The 16,545-nt window shown below is 42.9% G+C and overlaps 1 protein-coding gene across 6 annotated transcripts in view; it reads right to left on the bottom strand.

Moving 5' to 3' along the window:
• The window catches only part of KALRN (kalirin RhoGEF kinase), a 1,626,736-nt gene that overhangs the window by 1,263,654 nt on the left and 346,537 nt on the right, over positions 1–16,545 (bottom strand). For all 6 annotated transcript variants that reach the window (XM_086957084.1, XM_086957086.1, XM_086957088.1 and 3 more), the window contains exon 2: positions 6,374–6,448. In XM_086957084.1, the coding sequence (XP_086813210.1) occupies positions 6,374–6,448 (75 nt within the window). The remainder of the gene's footprint in view (positions 1–6,373; positions 6,449–16,545) is intronic.

The following is a 16,545-nucleotide window of genomic DNA, read 5'->3' as shown; positions in this document are numbered from 1 at the left end:
TGCGTGGGACAGCTCGTGATCCACTCCTGGACATCCTCGGTGCCCCAGAGTCCACGTGGCAGCGGAGAGAAGCTTCACGACAGCGACCTGAAAGCGCCCGACATTGCCTGGTTCCTTCCTGGTTCCACCCTGGTCACTGCTGAGTGACCCAGACTCTGTCCCCTCTGCTTTCAGATCATCTATATCTTCGATCCACCCTTGGATCACACCGGACACTTCTCTTCTCGACGCCTGCAGCATCTTCAGCTCCAAGCACCATCAACCTGCGTGACGAAACCCGACACTACTTCGCACCTGTGCACCCGCTTCCTGTGGGTGAGGTAACTCAGCAACGCCAGTGTTTCTACACTGGTACCCACCTCTAGTGTATGTGTCTAAAGTTTCGTCCTTCTAGGTTAAACGGAAGTCTCCTTTAACAGTAACTTTATAACTTTTATGCACCATTGACTTTGCATTGGTGCATGTGTGTGCTTTAAGCGCTGCGCCCGAATCCCGCGGGCTTTTCCCGACTTCAGCATTGCTAGTCCCGACTGCTCCCAGCGATTCCCTAGGCCTTAGGCCTAACCACTGTTCGATTGGTATCTCTTATACCACTTTTTTTTTTAATATATGGTTTGCGTGGCCCCTGGGCCTCATCCATAATTGTGCAACTTTCATATGTTTAACTGTGCTTTTGTTTAAACGCTTGTGCCTCTACACTCAAAGAGTACAGAGGATTATTCTAGTAATAAATACATATATTTTTATAATATATAACTTGTGTGGTGTCCTTTCATTTGATATTACAGGATTGTGATTGGTAAAACAGCTCGCTTAACACGACCTCTTAAGTTAAGCCTTTAAGGCTGCTTAGTCCATGCTACCATTAGGATAGCTTGTCTAATAAGGTTGACTTACAACCAGACACCATAAGGGTTGTTTGGACTGATACAAGGTGCCCCCAGAATTGGAGACATCATATATCAGGCCAACTTCTCACACCCATGTACAACAAAACTAAATGTGTGCTGAATGTCAATCATATGAGACTGACTGGTGTAGCAGCAGTCTATAGTAAGTGTTTTTGGTTAATGAATCAGAACCACACTCTAGGGTAACCCAACAACCCTTGTCACTAGATAGCCACTTTTCCTGTCAGTGCTTTCATGTAATAAATCAATGCATGATGGGGTAGAAATCTTCGCTTTAAATTGATCCAGCACGAACAAAGCACCAGATGTTTCATAAAAGGAATGTATAGTACCGGAACAATATATTTCCTTGACCATGGACATTTCTAGTGGCCTAGCCTCAACTAGTGGGGATTTCTGATAGGAGCATACCACACAAATGAATTAATTAATGAGCACAATGATTTACAGAGTGCACAGCTACTCCAAGGAAGTGTCCCTGCGCTACTCTGCATGAATCAGAACAGCCACTCATAGCAGGTTAGATTTAAAGAGAAGAGTTTTAGTTCCTTCCTGAAGTTCGCTTCACACTGAAAATCAGGGCCCTCCTCTTAACCAGTAACCAGTGCAGTTCACACAGATAAGTGACTAAAACCCTCCTGGGTAGGCCAGTATGAGCTGGGACACCGCGTTTTGGGCTGTCAAGTTTCCTGATCTTATAGTTGGGCACCCTAATGTACAGTCAATTAGAATACTCTAACCTCAATGTGATCAAAGCATGAACCACGGTCCTCTTGGGCTCAACTGGCAACAAGTCCAGGAACTTCCTAATAGAACTCAGCAGATCAAAACAGGTACTGGCTACATAGCCAATCGGGGTGTCCATAGATAACATTTTCATGCATTTGTACTCCCTTCTTAGCTGTCATGGCCGGGAGGGTGGAGGCTGAGGGGAAGGAAGGGCCAGCCTGAGGCCAACTATAAATGGTCCAGAGGTCTCTGGCTTTACCAAACAAGACAATCGTGTTTTCTTCTGCATTGCATTGGAGGAAACTCTTCTGCATCCCATGCAATACATCCAGGAGACAGGAAGCAAACAAAGAGATTTTACAAGTGGTCAAATGATCAAAGGTGAATGTCGATCAAAGATAAATGTCTGCATGTGGTAAGGTCACCAGCCCATGAGATTCAATTAGAGTGGCAAATGGGGCTTTGTAAACATTAAATAGGGTATGGCTCAAGGAAGAGGTGTGTGGCACAACTGAGGCAAGTATCTTCTGCAATGAAGAGTGTGGCGTGAGCCAGGTCTCTTGTGTTCTCCCCTCAAGGAAGGATTTAAGCCAATGAATGCCAAACTGATCATCCAATGGCTATGTATGCCAGCCTCTGCAAGAGCTTTGGATGGGATCCAGTGTTGCATGCTGCAGATAGATTGAGCAGAATGAGACCAACACTCTTCCCCTGATCCAGTGCCAATGTAATGGTTTCAGACAATTCAAAGAGGGCAGATTCCATGCTATGATGACGTTGATAACCGGATTGGGTGAGATGGAGAAGCATGTTAGTTTCTAAATAGTTGAATAACTGGGTATTAACTGCTTTCTTCAACAGTTTCGTAACAACAGGTACCAGTGAAATTGGCTGGTAGTTAGAAAGAATGTTTAATCTCACTTTTCTAACATGTAGGTACAGATGCTGGCTCCAGGGAATGAGAAGTCAGTGAGCACTGGAGAAATAGATGTAGCGAATGACTTTAAAAAAAAGATGGTGTAACAGGAGCCAAAAGTGAGCCTATACGACATAGCAATAATGCCAAATGGATATCCATTAAAGAGGTAGGCCCAAAATGATTTAGGGAGCATATCACAGTCGCTTTAATACCAGGGTCCACAGTTTCTCATTTATTCCTGCCACAAACTGGCATGGCCAAAGCGTCATCAGTTCTCAAAATCTTATCCTCAAAAAAGGAGGAAAGTTGCTCACACCAAGTCTCTGAGGTCCTAATGGGCAGGTTGCAAGACAAAGGCTGCAAATACGTTTTTACGATTTTGAAATTTCCTTGGAATAATTTTCCGCAGCATCAATACGGGCAGTGTAGAAGGAACAATACAGACCATGCAGTAGGAACTTTTACCAATATTTATGGCTTTATGGTATTGCTTTATAGCTTGCTTATAGCGTCTTTTACAGGCAGAGCTATACACATTTTCCTAAAACATCCTATGTTCCCATAGAAACAACGACCCAGTTAAATATTGATGGTGGATGTTCTCAGCTCATCCCAGTGTGTCCACTGAAAACGAGCATGCACCTTTCACCATTCACCCCCCAATCTTCAAAATTGTTCTAGATTCAAACCACAGGACCAAAGAAAAATCTAAGAAACCTAAATTCCTGTGGCTCTTCCCCAAATATTCACTATATGAAATATCTTTAATTCTACCAAATCACAATGAAGAGCTTATTCTATGAAATATTTTGAAGTGCACTTTGCTTTCAACAGCTCAGAGTTTTCAATCACATAAAAATATTGCAAGCACGTCCCTATCTTAAAGATCAACTAATACACACCAGACCTAGGAATAAGGAAGCGGTCACTCAGAGAACCCTCTGGAATCTGCCCCCAGTGATAGGTCACTTTAACTGTGGTGGGTGCGCCGTCTGTAATCAAACTAGCCCTAGCAAGGAGCTAAAACTCACTGAGACCTTCACCTGGAAACAGAAGCGACACAAACTGTAAACACCCCGAGGTGCATCGACCTCCTTACCTGCCCCTGTGGGAAGAGGTATGTAGGCATGACCATGAGACAGATAAAGTTACATATCACTGAGCATAGGAGTAGCATCAGATGTGTAATGTACCGATTGCTACCTCATGTATTTTGGTTGCTCACTATTGACACTTTTGATTCATGTAACTTAACGTTTGCTTTTGTAATTTGTTCACTTGTAATTTTTCTCCTCATGTATCATTACTGTTCCTATTGTGAAGCGCTCTGACACCTTCGGGTAAAGTTCGCGCTATATAAAAGCACATAAATAAATAAAATAAATAATGCCATAAAATACACACAAGACTTTCTAGTCACTACATGGAAATGAATCACTCAGCAGACAGCCTGCGGTGGACAATTCTGGATGCACATCAGCAGATTACCCAGCAGGCCCTCTTCAGGATAGAGCAGAGGTGGGTCCACCGTCTACGTACTGATTCTAATGGCCTTAATGACTCCATTCCTTGGGGGTGTCTGACTAGGACCTAAAACCCCTCTGTCCCATGTTACCCACACTGCCATGTACCTACCTTACTCCGTAATTTCCTCATGGAGGGCGATGCAGTTCTGTGACACCACAATGGAGGTCACCTTAAGGTGGGTGGGATCACCACTATGCCCTCAAATGCTGCCCCACTGGTGTTCTTCTACGTCCCTGACCACTCGCGGTCCCAACAGTCTCCATTTGGGCCAACTTCTATTACCAATATTATACACCTAGCACACATGGGAATCGTTGCGCGTTGTCTTCAACATACTTCCTAACCCATTCCATGAGTGAGTAGTGACATAGCGCAACCAGGCGGGTTGATGTTATCAACATCAACACACACTACAACATAGCTGCCACAGTGACAAAGGGTATCCACGGGCCTTGCTTAGGAGCGACGCCCCCTTGGACCACACCCATACATCGACGTAACCCCCGTAGCCCCACCCCCCCCCAGGTGACACGGGTCCACAAGAGTTCCGGCACAACAAGCTTAAAATCTACGTTCCAGTGTGCCACAGTGTCCCGGCTTCTCTCTGACCCAGACGTTTGGGTAGGTGACTCAGCGTATTCCGTACTATGGACAGGTAAGAGGCATCCAATGCGATGGCCTTCTTGGCCGCCAGCCCGCAGCCTCCCAGTATCGAGGGTGCCGCTGTGGGTGCGTGATACTTTATCTCCTTGATACCACATGGACCAGGGAGCAATAGTTTGCTGTGTTGCGCTGTAGGTATGCGTCTTCTGCGGTGGTCTGGCGTCTCCTCTTCGTCGACCCCTCTGGGTTGATGGGGGCCTCCAAGGTGGTGCGCGTCCTTCCGGCCAACATGTTTGATGAGCGGTCCTCTATGTCTCACCGCGAGCGGCTTGTGAGATTGGTATGTCCGCCTTTGTGGCTTCCGCGGTGTATCACCGGTATGTGGGTCTATTTACTACAATGTTTAGACCCATTAGCTTTGTCCTGATGATGTTTCCCCTTTCCCTCCAGGGCACCAACCATTCTGGTGCCACACTTTACAGAGAAGACCGGAGACGCCCATTTCGGTCTTAGTAGGGTGAGCTATCCGAACGTGGGATGACACTTTTTATTGTTCACAATTGAGTTATTATTCTATCCACAACTGAGACACAGTAATCCATAGTCGCACTAAATGCCTATGCTTATGTCTCCCTTTGATTTGATTTAATTCAATCACTATGTAATTTGAACCTCATGGCACAGTTTGGGTAACTTCACGCTTCTTACCCACTGGCCATAAACACTGTATCCGAGCTGTGGTGACCTGCACCTACTATAAGAGCCTACTGTGGGTTAATTGTTTCCCCTTATGTTGCCCTTTCTTAGGTCCCACTTAGACTGAGCAGGACCATCTGGCCTGCAGTCCAACTTCTAGAGTAAGGTAGTATTTCCCCTTCCCGTTTGTGTAGCACTTTTTTTATCTTAGGTGGTAGGTCCTGACAAATTGCTCTCAAAGCATGAAACATGTCCATGTCGACCTTTAGGTAAGATAGACACTACTGGATCTTTGCACTAGCGCGTGCTGTCGCCTCACTGTTTTTAATAAGGTGGTGTACCACACCAATAAAAATTGCCGTGGATTCACTAACCTTTTTTAATTTTCACCACTCCTACTCACGTCTACACTTTTCCTGAAGCCCTCATACCCACATGCGCCAACTGGCAGGAACAAAAGATCTCCGATAAAGAGCCCCTTTATGGGTGCCCGTCAGACATTGTAGCGCCAGTCTGACGAGGAGCAAAACCCATATGATGAAGCATGACGCCTAGCTTGCTGGGTGTGTGAGGGTTTCAGTTCCGAAAGGGGAATTACCCCCCTCTTTTTTCTTTTCCGCTTGGTTACACTGTTCGAATACCTCCTCCTGGGGAACAGTGTATTTCTTTTGTTTGTTGTTAAAGCACGTCCCTATTCTTATTCTATCTTGTCAATAATAGAAAACATTAGTCTTGCTCTGAAATATTAGTTTTGGGAAAAAAAGCCACTTTTATTTCATTTTTTTGCGTATACTCTTTCTACTTTTGTTTAATGTGCACATTTCAAACACAAAAAATCCATTGCCATAGGGATAAATTGAATCCTGTCCAAACTAAGCAAAGGCTACTTTTTAGCACACTATAAATCGAACCTTACATTTTTTTCTGCATTTAACCCGAGTGCTCTGTAGATCCCATAATCCACCTTTTCCATAACAAGAAATCTTACCTGACACGAAGGCCACTTTTTCTTTTAATATGGGCAGAACATCAGTAGCTTTCAGACCGTCATTTCGAAAAGAACCTGCAAAACAGAGAAAGCGATGGCAAATTAGTATGGTATGCAGAGAACCTCCAATGTGCACTTTATTAACATCACATTCTGCAGAAAGTAAAAATCCAAGATTCAAAAGGGGCTTTCAACCAAGCCCGCTTTGTAGTTGCAATGTCCACCGCGTTGAACTAGCATTGCATTTTATTGTAGGTCTAAGACTTTTGGCTCGATGCTTTCCATGATGGGGACAACGGGTATCTAGTCCATTAAACAGAGGATGTGATTCTCTGAGCGAGTGCGCAAACTGTCAACTTGCTCGTAGGGGCTAAATCAGCCCTACACAGGATCGCGTGTAGTTCACTCGCACGTTGGCAGGAGTAGATACCCGTTGTCCCCATCGTGGAAAGCATCGAGCCAAACGTCTTAGACCTACAACGTGACCATCAGCGGCATTTACCACCCATCTGCAGCCTCTAAAAATAATTCTGTCCTCAGAGGCATTGTGTTAAGCACCAGGCACTTTAATTATTTAGTCCTGATAATGATCCCTATATCATAAGAGCCTGGGATCGAAACGTCGTCGACAATATTCAGTACCACTTCTGTTAGAATTTGATAAAAGTTGTGGCTACTGTTGATGGTTAGCTTGCTTCACTCTATGACCACACCAAGCAACCATTGCTCCTTTGTTGCCTGAAAATACCCTTTGTCTTTTGCGTTGTATGTTTTCTCTGTAACTTTTTCCTATGTTGGATGCAGGATTGTGTCCTGTTCATTACATGTGTCGCTTTTCATATGTATAAGATTCCTTCAATATATAGCTTATTAAAATTCTCTGTCCGGCTGGACACTGAAAGTCTATAGTACCCATCAAGGTCTATATGTTATCTTTTCTGTATATAACTTACTTAAGGACCATTGTTCTAAAAAATAATCGATACCCAGGGTCCTTCGTTACTCATTGGGTTCCTTTGTCTCCCTAAAACATAGATCACCTCTAGAGCACAAACACCCACATCACAGGTACCATCCCCTCCCCTATGAATCACTTTATGAGGTGACCCACTGCTGTGTGATGAGCAATAGAATGGTGAGGTCATTATGAGCTCCTGAGGGAACAAGTGAGCAGCCCTGTCAATGAAAACAGCATGTGCATTTTCGAAATAAACTTCCTAGAGGGGGTAGTAGCCAAAGGGCGTTGGAGGGATCACAGGGAAAGAATGGGGTGCAGAAAATCTTTCTAAATCCACACAGTAGTAACACACAGACAATCAAAAAATATGTTATTGTTGTGGCAATCAGAAATTGAAAAATTGGAACAGTAGGCGCCGCATAAGAAACTCAACCTAACAATATTGAAAACCAATACGAGACACTAAATTGGACTCCAAGTAGGCAACGAGTACTGCTGGATGGCGCAGGATGCTAGCAGTGGGTGATCATTATGAATAATTTCACTATACCCTCAAGTATGCATAGGGCAACTAGAATTTTACGGGAATGAAAGGCCCAATTATAAAGTAGCATTGCCTAAATTATGCAGTTTAATGGCGCACATTTTGCGTTCGTATCACTTCATTATTTTGACATTTTACACGTTAACTCTGGGCAAATATTGTACCTCAATTATACCAGTTTAGAACCTAACTACTGGAATAAGTAACTGAAAGGTGACCATTCAACCTTTGTGAAAGGATGTCCACTGCCTGGCAACGTGTTGCTGAGTTTTTATTAACTTTTGATCCGTTTGAGCTAGAAACAATTTTTGTATTCAATCTGCAAATTGAGCCACTGATAATGAATTACGTTTCAAACGCAACTAATTCGTAATTTCTGGGGAAAATGTCACAGATTTGCATATTTCGAGTATTCCGGACTACACCTTTGGCCATCGGCTATTCTTGAAGCAGGAACTGTACAAGGCTTCAGTGTTAGGTGATCAAATACACTAGCTATGCCAACTTTCACAAGGCATATATAGCAACATGTACAGAGCTATATTATATTAAAACGTTTGGCAATCCAGAATGCTAAGTGCTATGTAGGCTGGAAATTAAATAACAAAATAAAGTTTCAATAATTTATATGTATAAACCTTAAAAAAATGAGGTCAAAGTGTAGGTCACTGCAAGTAGAAGTGTGAAATCCATTACAACATATAAGCAACTGACCAGCTGGTCTTATCCTACAATGCTGTTATTTCATGAGCTAGTGGCCATCCTCGGTGTAGCTAAAATAGAAAATAATTTCTGCAGGCGTGAGCAGGCATGCAGGTTGAATTGGGCAACATTATTCAAAATATTAAATTTTTCGTTCACAAATAAAATTGCATAACAGAATGACAAAGAACCAGAATTAAGCTTATACTATGAGTGTATGTATCAATTTTCTCCAACAACCTTTGTCCAAAACTCTCTTTAAAATGCTACTCTAGTATAAGATCCACTTCCTTCAAACAAACATCAAAAGTGTGGACCCAGATAAACAACTAAAAAAAAGAAGGAATTAAAACTCAATATCAATATAAATTCAATCAAAACAATTAAACATACTAAACCATACATTAGGAAGATTATCTAATTTCTTTTTATGTTATCTCCGTATATTTTCTAAGCCCTAGTACACATTCTATCTGTGTTTATACCTTTCAGAAACAAAGAAGGCAGTCTTCCCTGCCTAAATTACAAATCAGCTGGTCATAACTCAGGCTTCCATATCCCGGAAGGTACATAAATTGAGTACAATTAAATGGGGTGTAGTGACATATATACAGTGCTTGATAACAGCAAAAGTGCAGTATAAAGCTCTATATAAAAACAAGTTACTTCATGTAATGTTAATCAGCAATCAAAATGCCTGATAAATTAATTTATGGAAAATATTGCAGCAGGAACTATACATGACAGCAACACGTGTCGCCAGGAGACCACCTCCATAGCAATCAAGCAAATCAACTGTATTGGAGACATTCTGCTTGCTTTCATGTGCAGAGTCTCTATCACTAGGCGCCAAAGCAAGGTTATGAAATACCATTTACAAGCTTTGGTTATGGCCGGACAGGGTTAGACTAGCCTATAGGCTAATCTGACAATACCAGAAGGGGTAGTCTGACAGGTTAGTGTGTGAACAATTTCTTCGGTTGTTTATTGGCCTATTTGATGATCTAGTGGGCCAGTTTTTACTGTTTCTTTGACATCCCCTCAAACATTGCCTTCAGCAAGCACACAGACTCCAAATCCTTGCAACACACGAAGAGGACTTGTCTGTGCAAATTTTTTAAAAACCCAATTCGCAAACCTGGGCTACTTTTTAAGCTTCCTGGTTAGCTAACTAAGCTACTTTTATTTTAGTGCCACAGGCTATTTTCTGTCACAGTCCAACCCTGTGGCTACCCACACAAATAACAGTATAAGGGATTGAATTAATATTAAAAAAATCAATTTCTGCAAACTCCTCCTTGGCAGACATGCTATTGGTTTATCATAGCTTCTTTTTAGGTCAAAGCCTACCAGAGAGCATATCTGTCTGGTTGCAAAAAAACACTGTGGACATTCTGAAAGCTTCCCTGGGAATGCATTCCACCCATTGCTCATCACTGGCTTTGTAACTCACATGGTCTGGCTATTTGCTAGTTTTATTTGTTTTAGGCTGTCCTGCATGTCTTTGTCCCTCCTGAGGAACATAGCCCCTTCACCATAGCTCCTGGTTTTCTTCCACGAGTGCTCACTTTCTGTAAATAGGCTTTTACATTGTGTTCTTCTCACATTTGTTGTGCCTTCCAAGACTGAGGTCAAATGTCAGGCTCGGTCTCCGAAGGAGCTTGGTGTTTACTTTTCTTTTTCGAACTTCAAAGTGCAAGGATTTATCTGACATTCTTGCTAGATGCTGGGAAGGAAAACATTTTCCCTAGCACACAACAAAATGTAGATGTCTGTAAAAGAATTGAGCAAATAGTTCAGATTTTAATAGAAATAGAAAAGTACAAAAGAAGCAATTTATTTTTGCAAATTCTTAAGTGTGGTGAAAACAAATATCAAAACAAAGCAGTGCCCTATAGGTGATGCCACTTCCAGACATTATCGTTTGTGCACTGTATGGTTTTATCAGTAAACTGTACCTGCAAATGTTATTTCAATTGAAAATGGGTTGTTTGTAATGTTAATGAGCTAAAACACTATGCATACTCCACCCTGTCACGCTGCTCCCCTATACGATACAAGACTTCACGTCACTTCACTCTAGGCCACACTACAACACTCCACTCCACTCCACTCCATGACACTCTATGACACTTCATGACACTTCATGCCACTTTACTTTTCTCTATGCCCCTACACTCTATGACACACAATGCCACTTGATCCCCTCTACTTCACAACACTCTCCATCACTAAATGGCTAAAACACAAGGGCAAAGATAATAGGGGAAACACATTGCCAAAGCCAATAGGTAAAAAACCTATTGGCTTAGCTGATGTTAGTATTATTCTATCTCCTGGACCACACATTTTTTTACCATTATTTTGATTGCAGGACTTGTAACCTTCCACTGCTCACACTTATGGGACTACTTTTCCCCATTTTTTTCTTTAGCACCCCATTAGAATGCATGTATTCTCTTGTTCTCTTCCGCGCTTGCTGCTCTCCACCTGAAATTCACCCCCGCCCCCAAACGGGTGCTGTGTGTTGCCCCTCCTTCACCAACCACAGCTTGTCTATTTGATTACTTCCCCATCCTCTTTGTTTTGTCCCCTGCCTCACCCTCTTCTGTTGCTACCTCTCCATTACCCATTGACCTCACACACTTAATTTGCTGCCTGGTCCACCATCTTGCAATGGTAAAAAAAAAAAACATTCACAACAGCGGCCACTTCATGATTTAATGCTGTATGGGCAGCCATCAGCAGACCCAACTGAACTCAGCAACTGCCGACCAAGTTCCCTGCTCCCGTTCCTGGACACAGTATTAGAAAAAGCCATCAACAACTAACAACTCTCCCCACATCTGGAACGAAGCCTTCAACTCGACTCCAAATCTGGATTACGCAGGGACAACGGAATCAAAACAGCCCTCATAGCTGCTACCGACAACCGCCAAGTCATACTAGACTGAGGAGAGACTGCAGCTCTGATCCTCTTAGACCACTCGGCAGCCTTCATAATGTCTCCCACCACACACTCATCACAAGACTTTACAACACAGGCATCCAAGGGGCCGCTCTCAGATGGATCACCTCTTTCTTCACCATAACAAAACAAAATGTCCACCTTCCCCCCCTTCACCTCCGAATCCAAGGAAATCTGTGGAGTACCCCAAGGATCCTCACTCAGCCCCACCCTGTTCAACACTTATATGACACCTCTTGCCAGCATCATCAAAACCCACGGACGCAACATCATAACCTACTCTTGACGACACATAACTCATAATCTCTCTCTCTCTCCTAAGACATCACCAACACCACCTTCCACAACTGCATGACAGACATCACTAACAGGATGAAAGACAAACTGCCTGAAGCTCAAAAATGACAAAACAGAGGTACTTATCTTCTGAAGCAAAAGCTCCCCATGGAACGAATCCTGGTGGTCCTCAGAACTAGGACCTACTACTATCTCAATTTATCATGCTAGGAACCTAGACATCATTCTAGACAACAAGCTAACCATGAAGACTCAGGTAAACTCAGTCTCCTCCTCCTGCTGCTTCATCCTACGCATGCTTCGCATAATATTCAAGTGACTACCCCAGAGCTCAAGATACACCATGACCCAGGCCATCATCTCCAGCCGACTGGACTAGTGCAACGCGTTCTATGCGTGGATCGCAGCTCATATCCTCCGATGACTACAGACAATACATAACGTCCCAGCCAGACTCGTCCTGGATCCTTCTAGACAAACCCACATCATCCATTACCTCAAGGAACTCTACTGACTCCTTGTACAGAAAAGATGCCAGTTCAATCTCCTGGCCAACGTATTCAAGGAAGGCCCTGCACAACTGCGGACCCGCCTACCTGTTCCACCGCTTGAACTTCCATCAGCCCACCAGACACCTCTGCATCCAACATAACCAATGCGGAGGTCACTCCTTCTCCTACCTAGCAGCGAAGAAATGGAACGAGCGGTCCTTTCATCTTAGAACCTCCACGTCTCTTCCAGAGTTCTGAATGTCCCTGAAGAACTGGCTATTTGGCTAATCAACTGGACCCTGCTAGCGCCTGGATACCCTTACGGGTGACAAGAAGTGCTCTACAAATCTACTGACTGATTGACTGATTCTATGCACGGTGATGCAAGCACATATACGCCATCCTTCTTGACCACCATAGTGTTCACCATAGTGTCCTGATGTGTACACATGGCATTGGTGAGCTCTGCATTGCACTCTTTTTCAGATTATTTGGCATTTTTGCTGATACTTTGCAAGCCATTTGGCTGAAAAGAAGAGATCTATTGGCTTCGCCAATGCTTGCTTCTTACTGACATAAATTCTCATCAGTTGTCATGATCTTACACAAGTCCAAATCTCTGGAGTTATAACACAATTGGCTAGACTGGCAAGATTTAGAAGCCCTGAACTGTAGCTCGTGAGATGGCCTGAATTCTAATGACCTTGGCGAACAGTTGAGCAGCAGCAGCCATGGAAACCAAACTAGAAGGTCCTACACAGTAAACTAATATGAATAGTGTCTGAATGCATTAAAGCCTCTCACTCATAAAGCAGCCTGCCAAATATATACAATCTTTTTAAAATGAGATGTATGATTTTGGTGCAATATGCATCAATTTGGGCTTATCTAAGAAAAATAATATCCTCCCCACTAGCCTTCTCTTTGTCCATCGCGTTTGCTATTCAGTCCCAGTGCTGGCTGCAGCATATCCCGACTGGAGATTGTGCTGCCTTACAGTATCGCAGGTCTTCCGCTTCCAGGGACCTGCCAGTTTGCCAAGCGCTCACAGCTTGTGCCTGCTTAGTGGTGAAAATGTCCACCTCTCATTTTCCGCTCTCCTTATTTGCTCCCACTGGGGAGGTCCATTGTAAGACGGTGTCCTTCATCCCTCTTCCCTTCTGTGTTCATACCCCGTCCTCTTCCTTGGCGCTGCAGGATCCATCATGTCTTTCTTTTTCTAATTGCCGAGATTGTTATTCTGAGCACAGGATACTTGGCAGGGGCATGAGTCCCAGCGGCCCTTTGTCTGTAGTAACCACAGTTCCCGCTGTTTGTCTTTGGGCCAAATACATGGAAAGCTTTGATGAAGATACAGCCACTTGTAGAACTGCCTCAACGAGCTGGTGTGCAGGCCCATGGTAATACTCTGCTCAGACCTGCTAGGCCGTGTCTCATCTGTCAGTACTGTGACTTAACCTACTTATAAGCGAGGTCTAGTAAAATAAATTGACCACTAACAATTAATAGCCTCAAATTGATAGATAAGGACGGTCTATGATATTTGTGAAGATTTCGCAAATGCGAAATTTTGCTAAAATATTAATTACATTGAGATATTTTCTCCTCAAAGTAGTTTTCGGCTTGTTGTGAGGTATGCCCTCGTGTTCAGTTTTCAAACTTGATACCAGCAAGTGAATCTTGTGAAACATTATTTTTACAAACTTTCATGACAAAAAAATGCAATTTCACACAAGTGGAAAACTTTGGTCTGGTCCTTAATTGTTTTTATAGACTATTTTAGCTCATAATCTATCACCACCCTAGGACAAACTAGAACTCTTGATGTCTCATCTCAGGACAGAAGAGACCACTGCGTGCAATTTTATAATATTAGCTCTTCATCTGTACAAAAGTACCATTTCAAAGTCAAAACTTTAGCCTCATTGTTCAACTTAAATCCATAGTATTTAAAATTATTTTAAGATCAATCTGAAGTCGAATTCTAGGGCCCCACTATCAGTCTGCTCGCTCCAGCTCAGCACTCATTAGACCCTCAATAATTCAGATCATTCTTAAATGCTAATTGGGATATCTGGCTTTGCTTCGTTGGTACAGTTAGGATCTCACAGACTTCCGTCTGTTAATGCAACATCCTATGAAAGGATGTTGCTCTGATGAGTGCTGTAATTTTCTACTTAAGTTTGAAGCATGGCTGACCAATAGGTAACATAAGTGTTTTCTCTGACTTTACAGGTCGGTGTTTCCATCGCACACAAAGGAACCTAACACTAGGACTGTGCTGCCTTTTGCCACCATAGACAGCTTGGAGCCCTGACCAGGGGAAGATCTGTCAAATACTAGTATCCCCATACATAGGTTGGCATCAGCCATAAAAGTATCTTCAGTACACTCCTTGTCCTGTGAAAGATTCAGAAAAACTGCCTTGCTACTTGAGGGACTACCTTGCTATCTGGAGGAGGACTGGACCTGCTTGCCTTCATCCCTGGCTACCCAGAGTGACTCAAAGAGTCAGTTGATTGAAGTCCTTTGTGAGCTACGGGGACACAACATACTTTCATAGGCCTCCCTGCAACCGCTCAGCTGACCAACTGCAACTGGACCTGTCTGAGCCCTGCTGTTCGCCTCTGCTGGAGTCCTGATCGGCATAGGGTGTCCCTGGGAGTAATGATCTCACACATCAATCAATAACCACATTTCTCACAAACCCCTGTACTAGTCTTCAGCCAGCAACTCTCCCACTGGAACCCTTTGCTGTATTTTGACAGGGTAGGCCTGAGGATGAACAGAGGCCACACATTCACTATAAAGAAGAGGGAAGATGGACTTCATGAATCACATACATACATATATATATATATATATATACATATATATATATATACATATCACTTGGAAGTGCTAACGATTAGATTACACATGTTGCTAATGAGAGTGCAAAATGTTCATCTCAACTTTATCACAAGTTTTTTTTTTAAGGACATTGAATGCTTATCTTCCGTGTTTCAGTGTCACATGAATAAACGAGGGAGTTTGTATTCACTGTTTGGGAAGGTAAGGAAATGGAAAGCAGTGAATCAAAACTCTAAATTAGTCACTACATTTAGGTTACCACCCATCATGTTGGAGTCTGAAACCAACTTTCATCTGACTTCTGTCTCGGAGTAGACCAGTCATTAAGGACAATAACATACTATCTAATGAAGGCTCTTTGTGAAAATAAGCATACAAATTACCACATTTTTAAGTTCGGTTTGCCACTAATGCCATTATATTTTCAGAGAAACCCTCTCTCCCGAGCCTACCTCTGAACCCACCGACAACATATCGCTGTCACTGTCATTTTTCGATATAAAGGGTTTCTTGGTTACAATGGTAGACATTTTCACTTAATGACTAAATCCTTATTTATCTGCCAGTCCTCATTTGGCTCCAAGAGTTTGGAAGCGCTTAAGCTAGTTCTTCCTTTGACAGTGAAGCACCTTGCCTATATCGAATGCATTTGTTAATATGATCTTCAAAACATTTCCAATTAAAAAAGCGTATTAAAGAGTCTGAAATACACAAGTTATAGATGTTGAATCCATTATAAACATGGTGCACCTGACGGCAAAACCTTCTCTCCTCTATGCACAAAGTGCACCAGAGTTCGTCAGTATGTGTACATAAAGGGGCAGAGTAAATAAAAAATGTGGAGCCAATAACCCATTAACCCCACAACCCTAGCCAATCATAGCATCCTCAATTACCTCTCTGTGCCGTCGTTCAGGTTCTGTGGCATTGTTGCACCTTCCCTCCATCTTTGAATCCTAATTTGGCCTAAAAACAAGATGGCTGCCACGAATCTCAGACAGGTCCCTCCACATTAAGAAATGAGGCCTTCCCTTCATTGTGCATCCTCCTCCACGCTGACCTTCTTACACTGATACTTAGAGCGACCTAATTGCATCACGCCTCCGAGATGTAGCCCTAAAGCACAGAAAAGATCCATATGCTCTTAAAAACGGAGAGTCCGAAGAGCTGCCTCCCACAGGGATTTTCTCCTAGTCAGCAAAGAAGCAATTTTAATTAGCCCAATTTAGAACCTCTTTGATGAGTAGCGACTTCATTAAACTTTCAATAAAGCTTCCCTTTATATATCTGAAACACCTAGCGTTTTGCTCGATTCCTTATAATTTAATCTTTTTGTTTAATCTACTCCCTAGGTTATAA

Source organism: Lissotriton vulgaris, chromosome 2_1 (assembly GCF_964263255.1).
Source record: "Lissotriton vulgaris chromosome 2_1, aLisVul1.2, whole genome shotgun sequence".
NCBI lineage: Eukaryota > Metazoa > Chordata > Amphibia > Caudata > Salamandridae > Lissotriton > Lissotriton vulgaris.
This window is presented reverse-complemented; position numbering and strand designations above follow the sequence as displayed.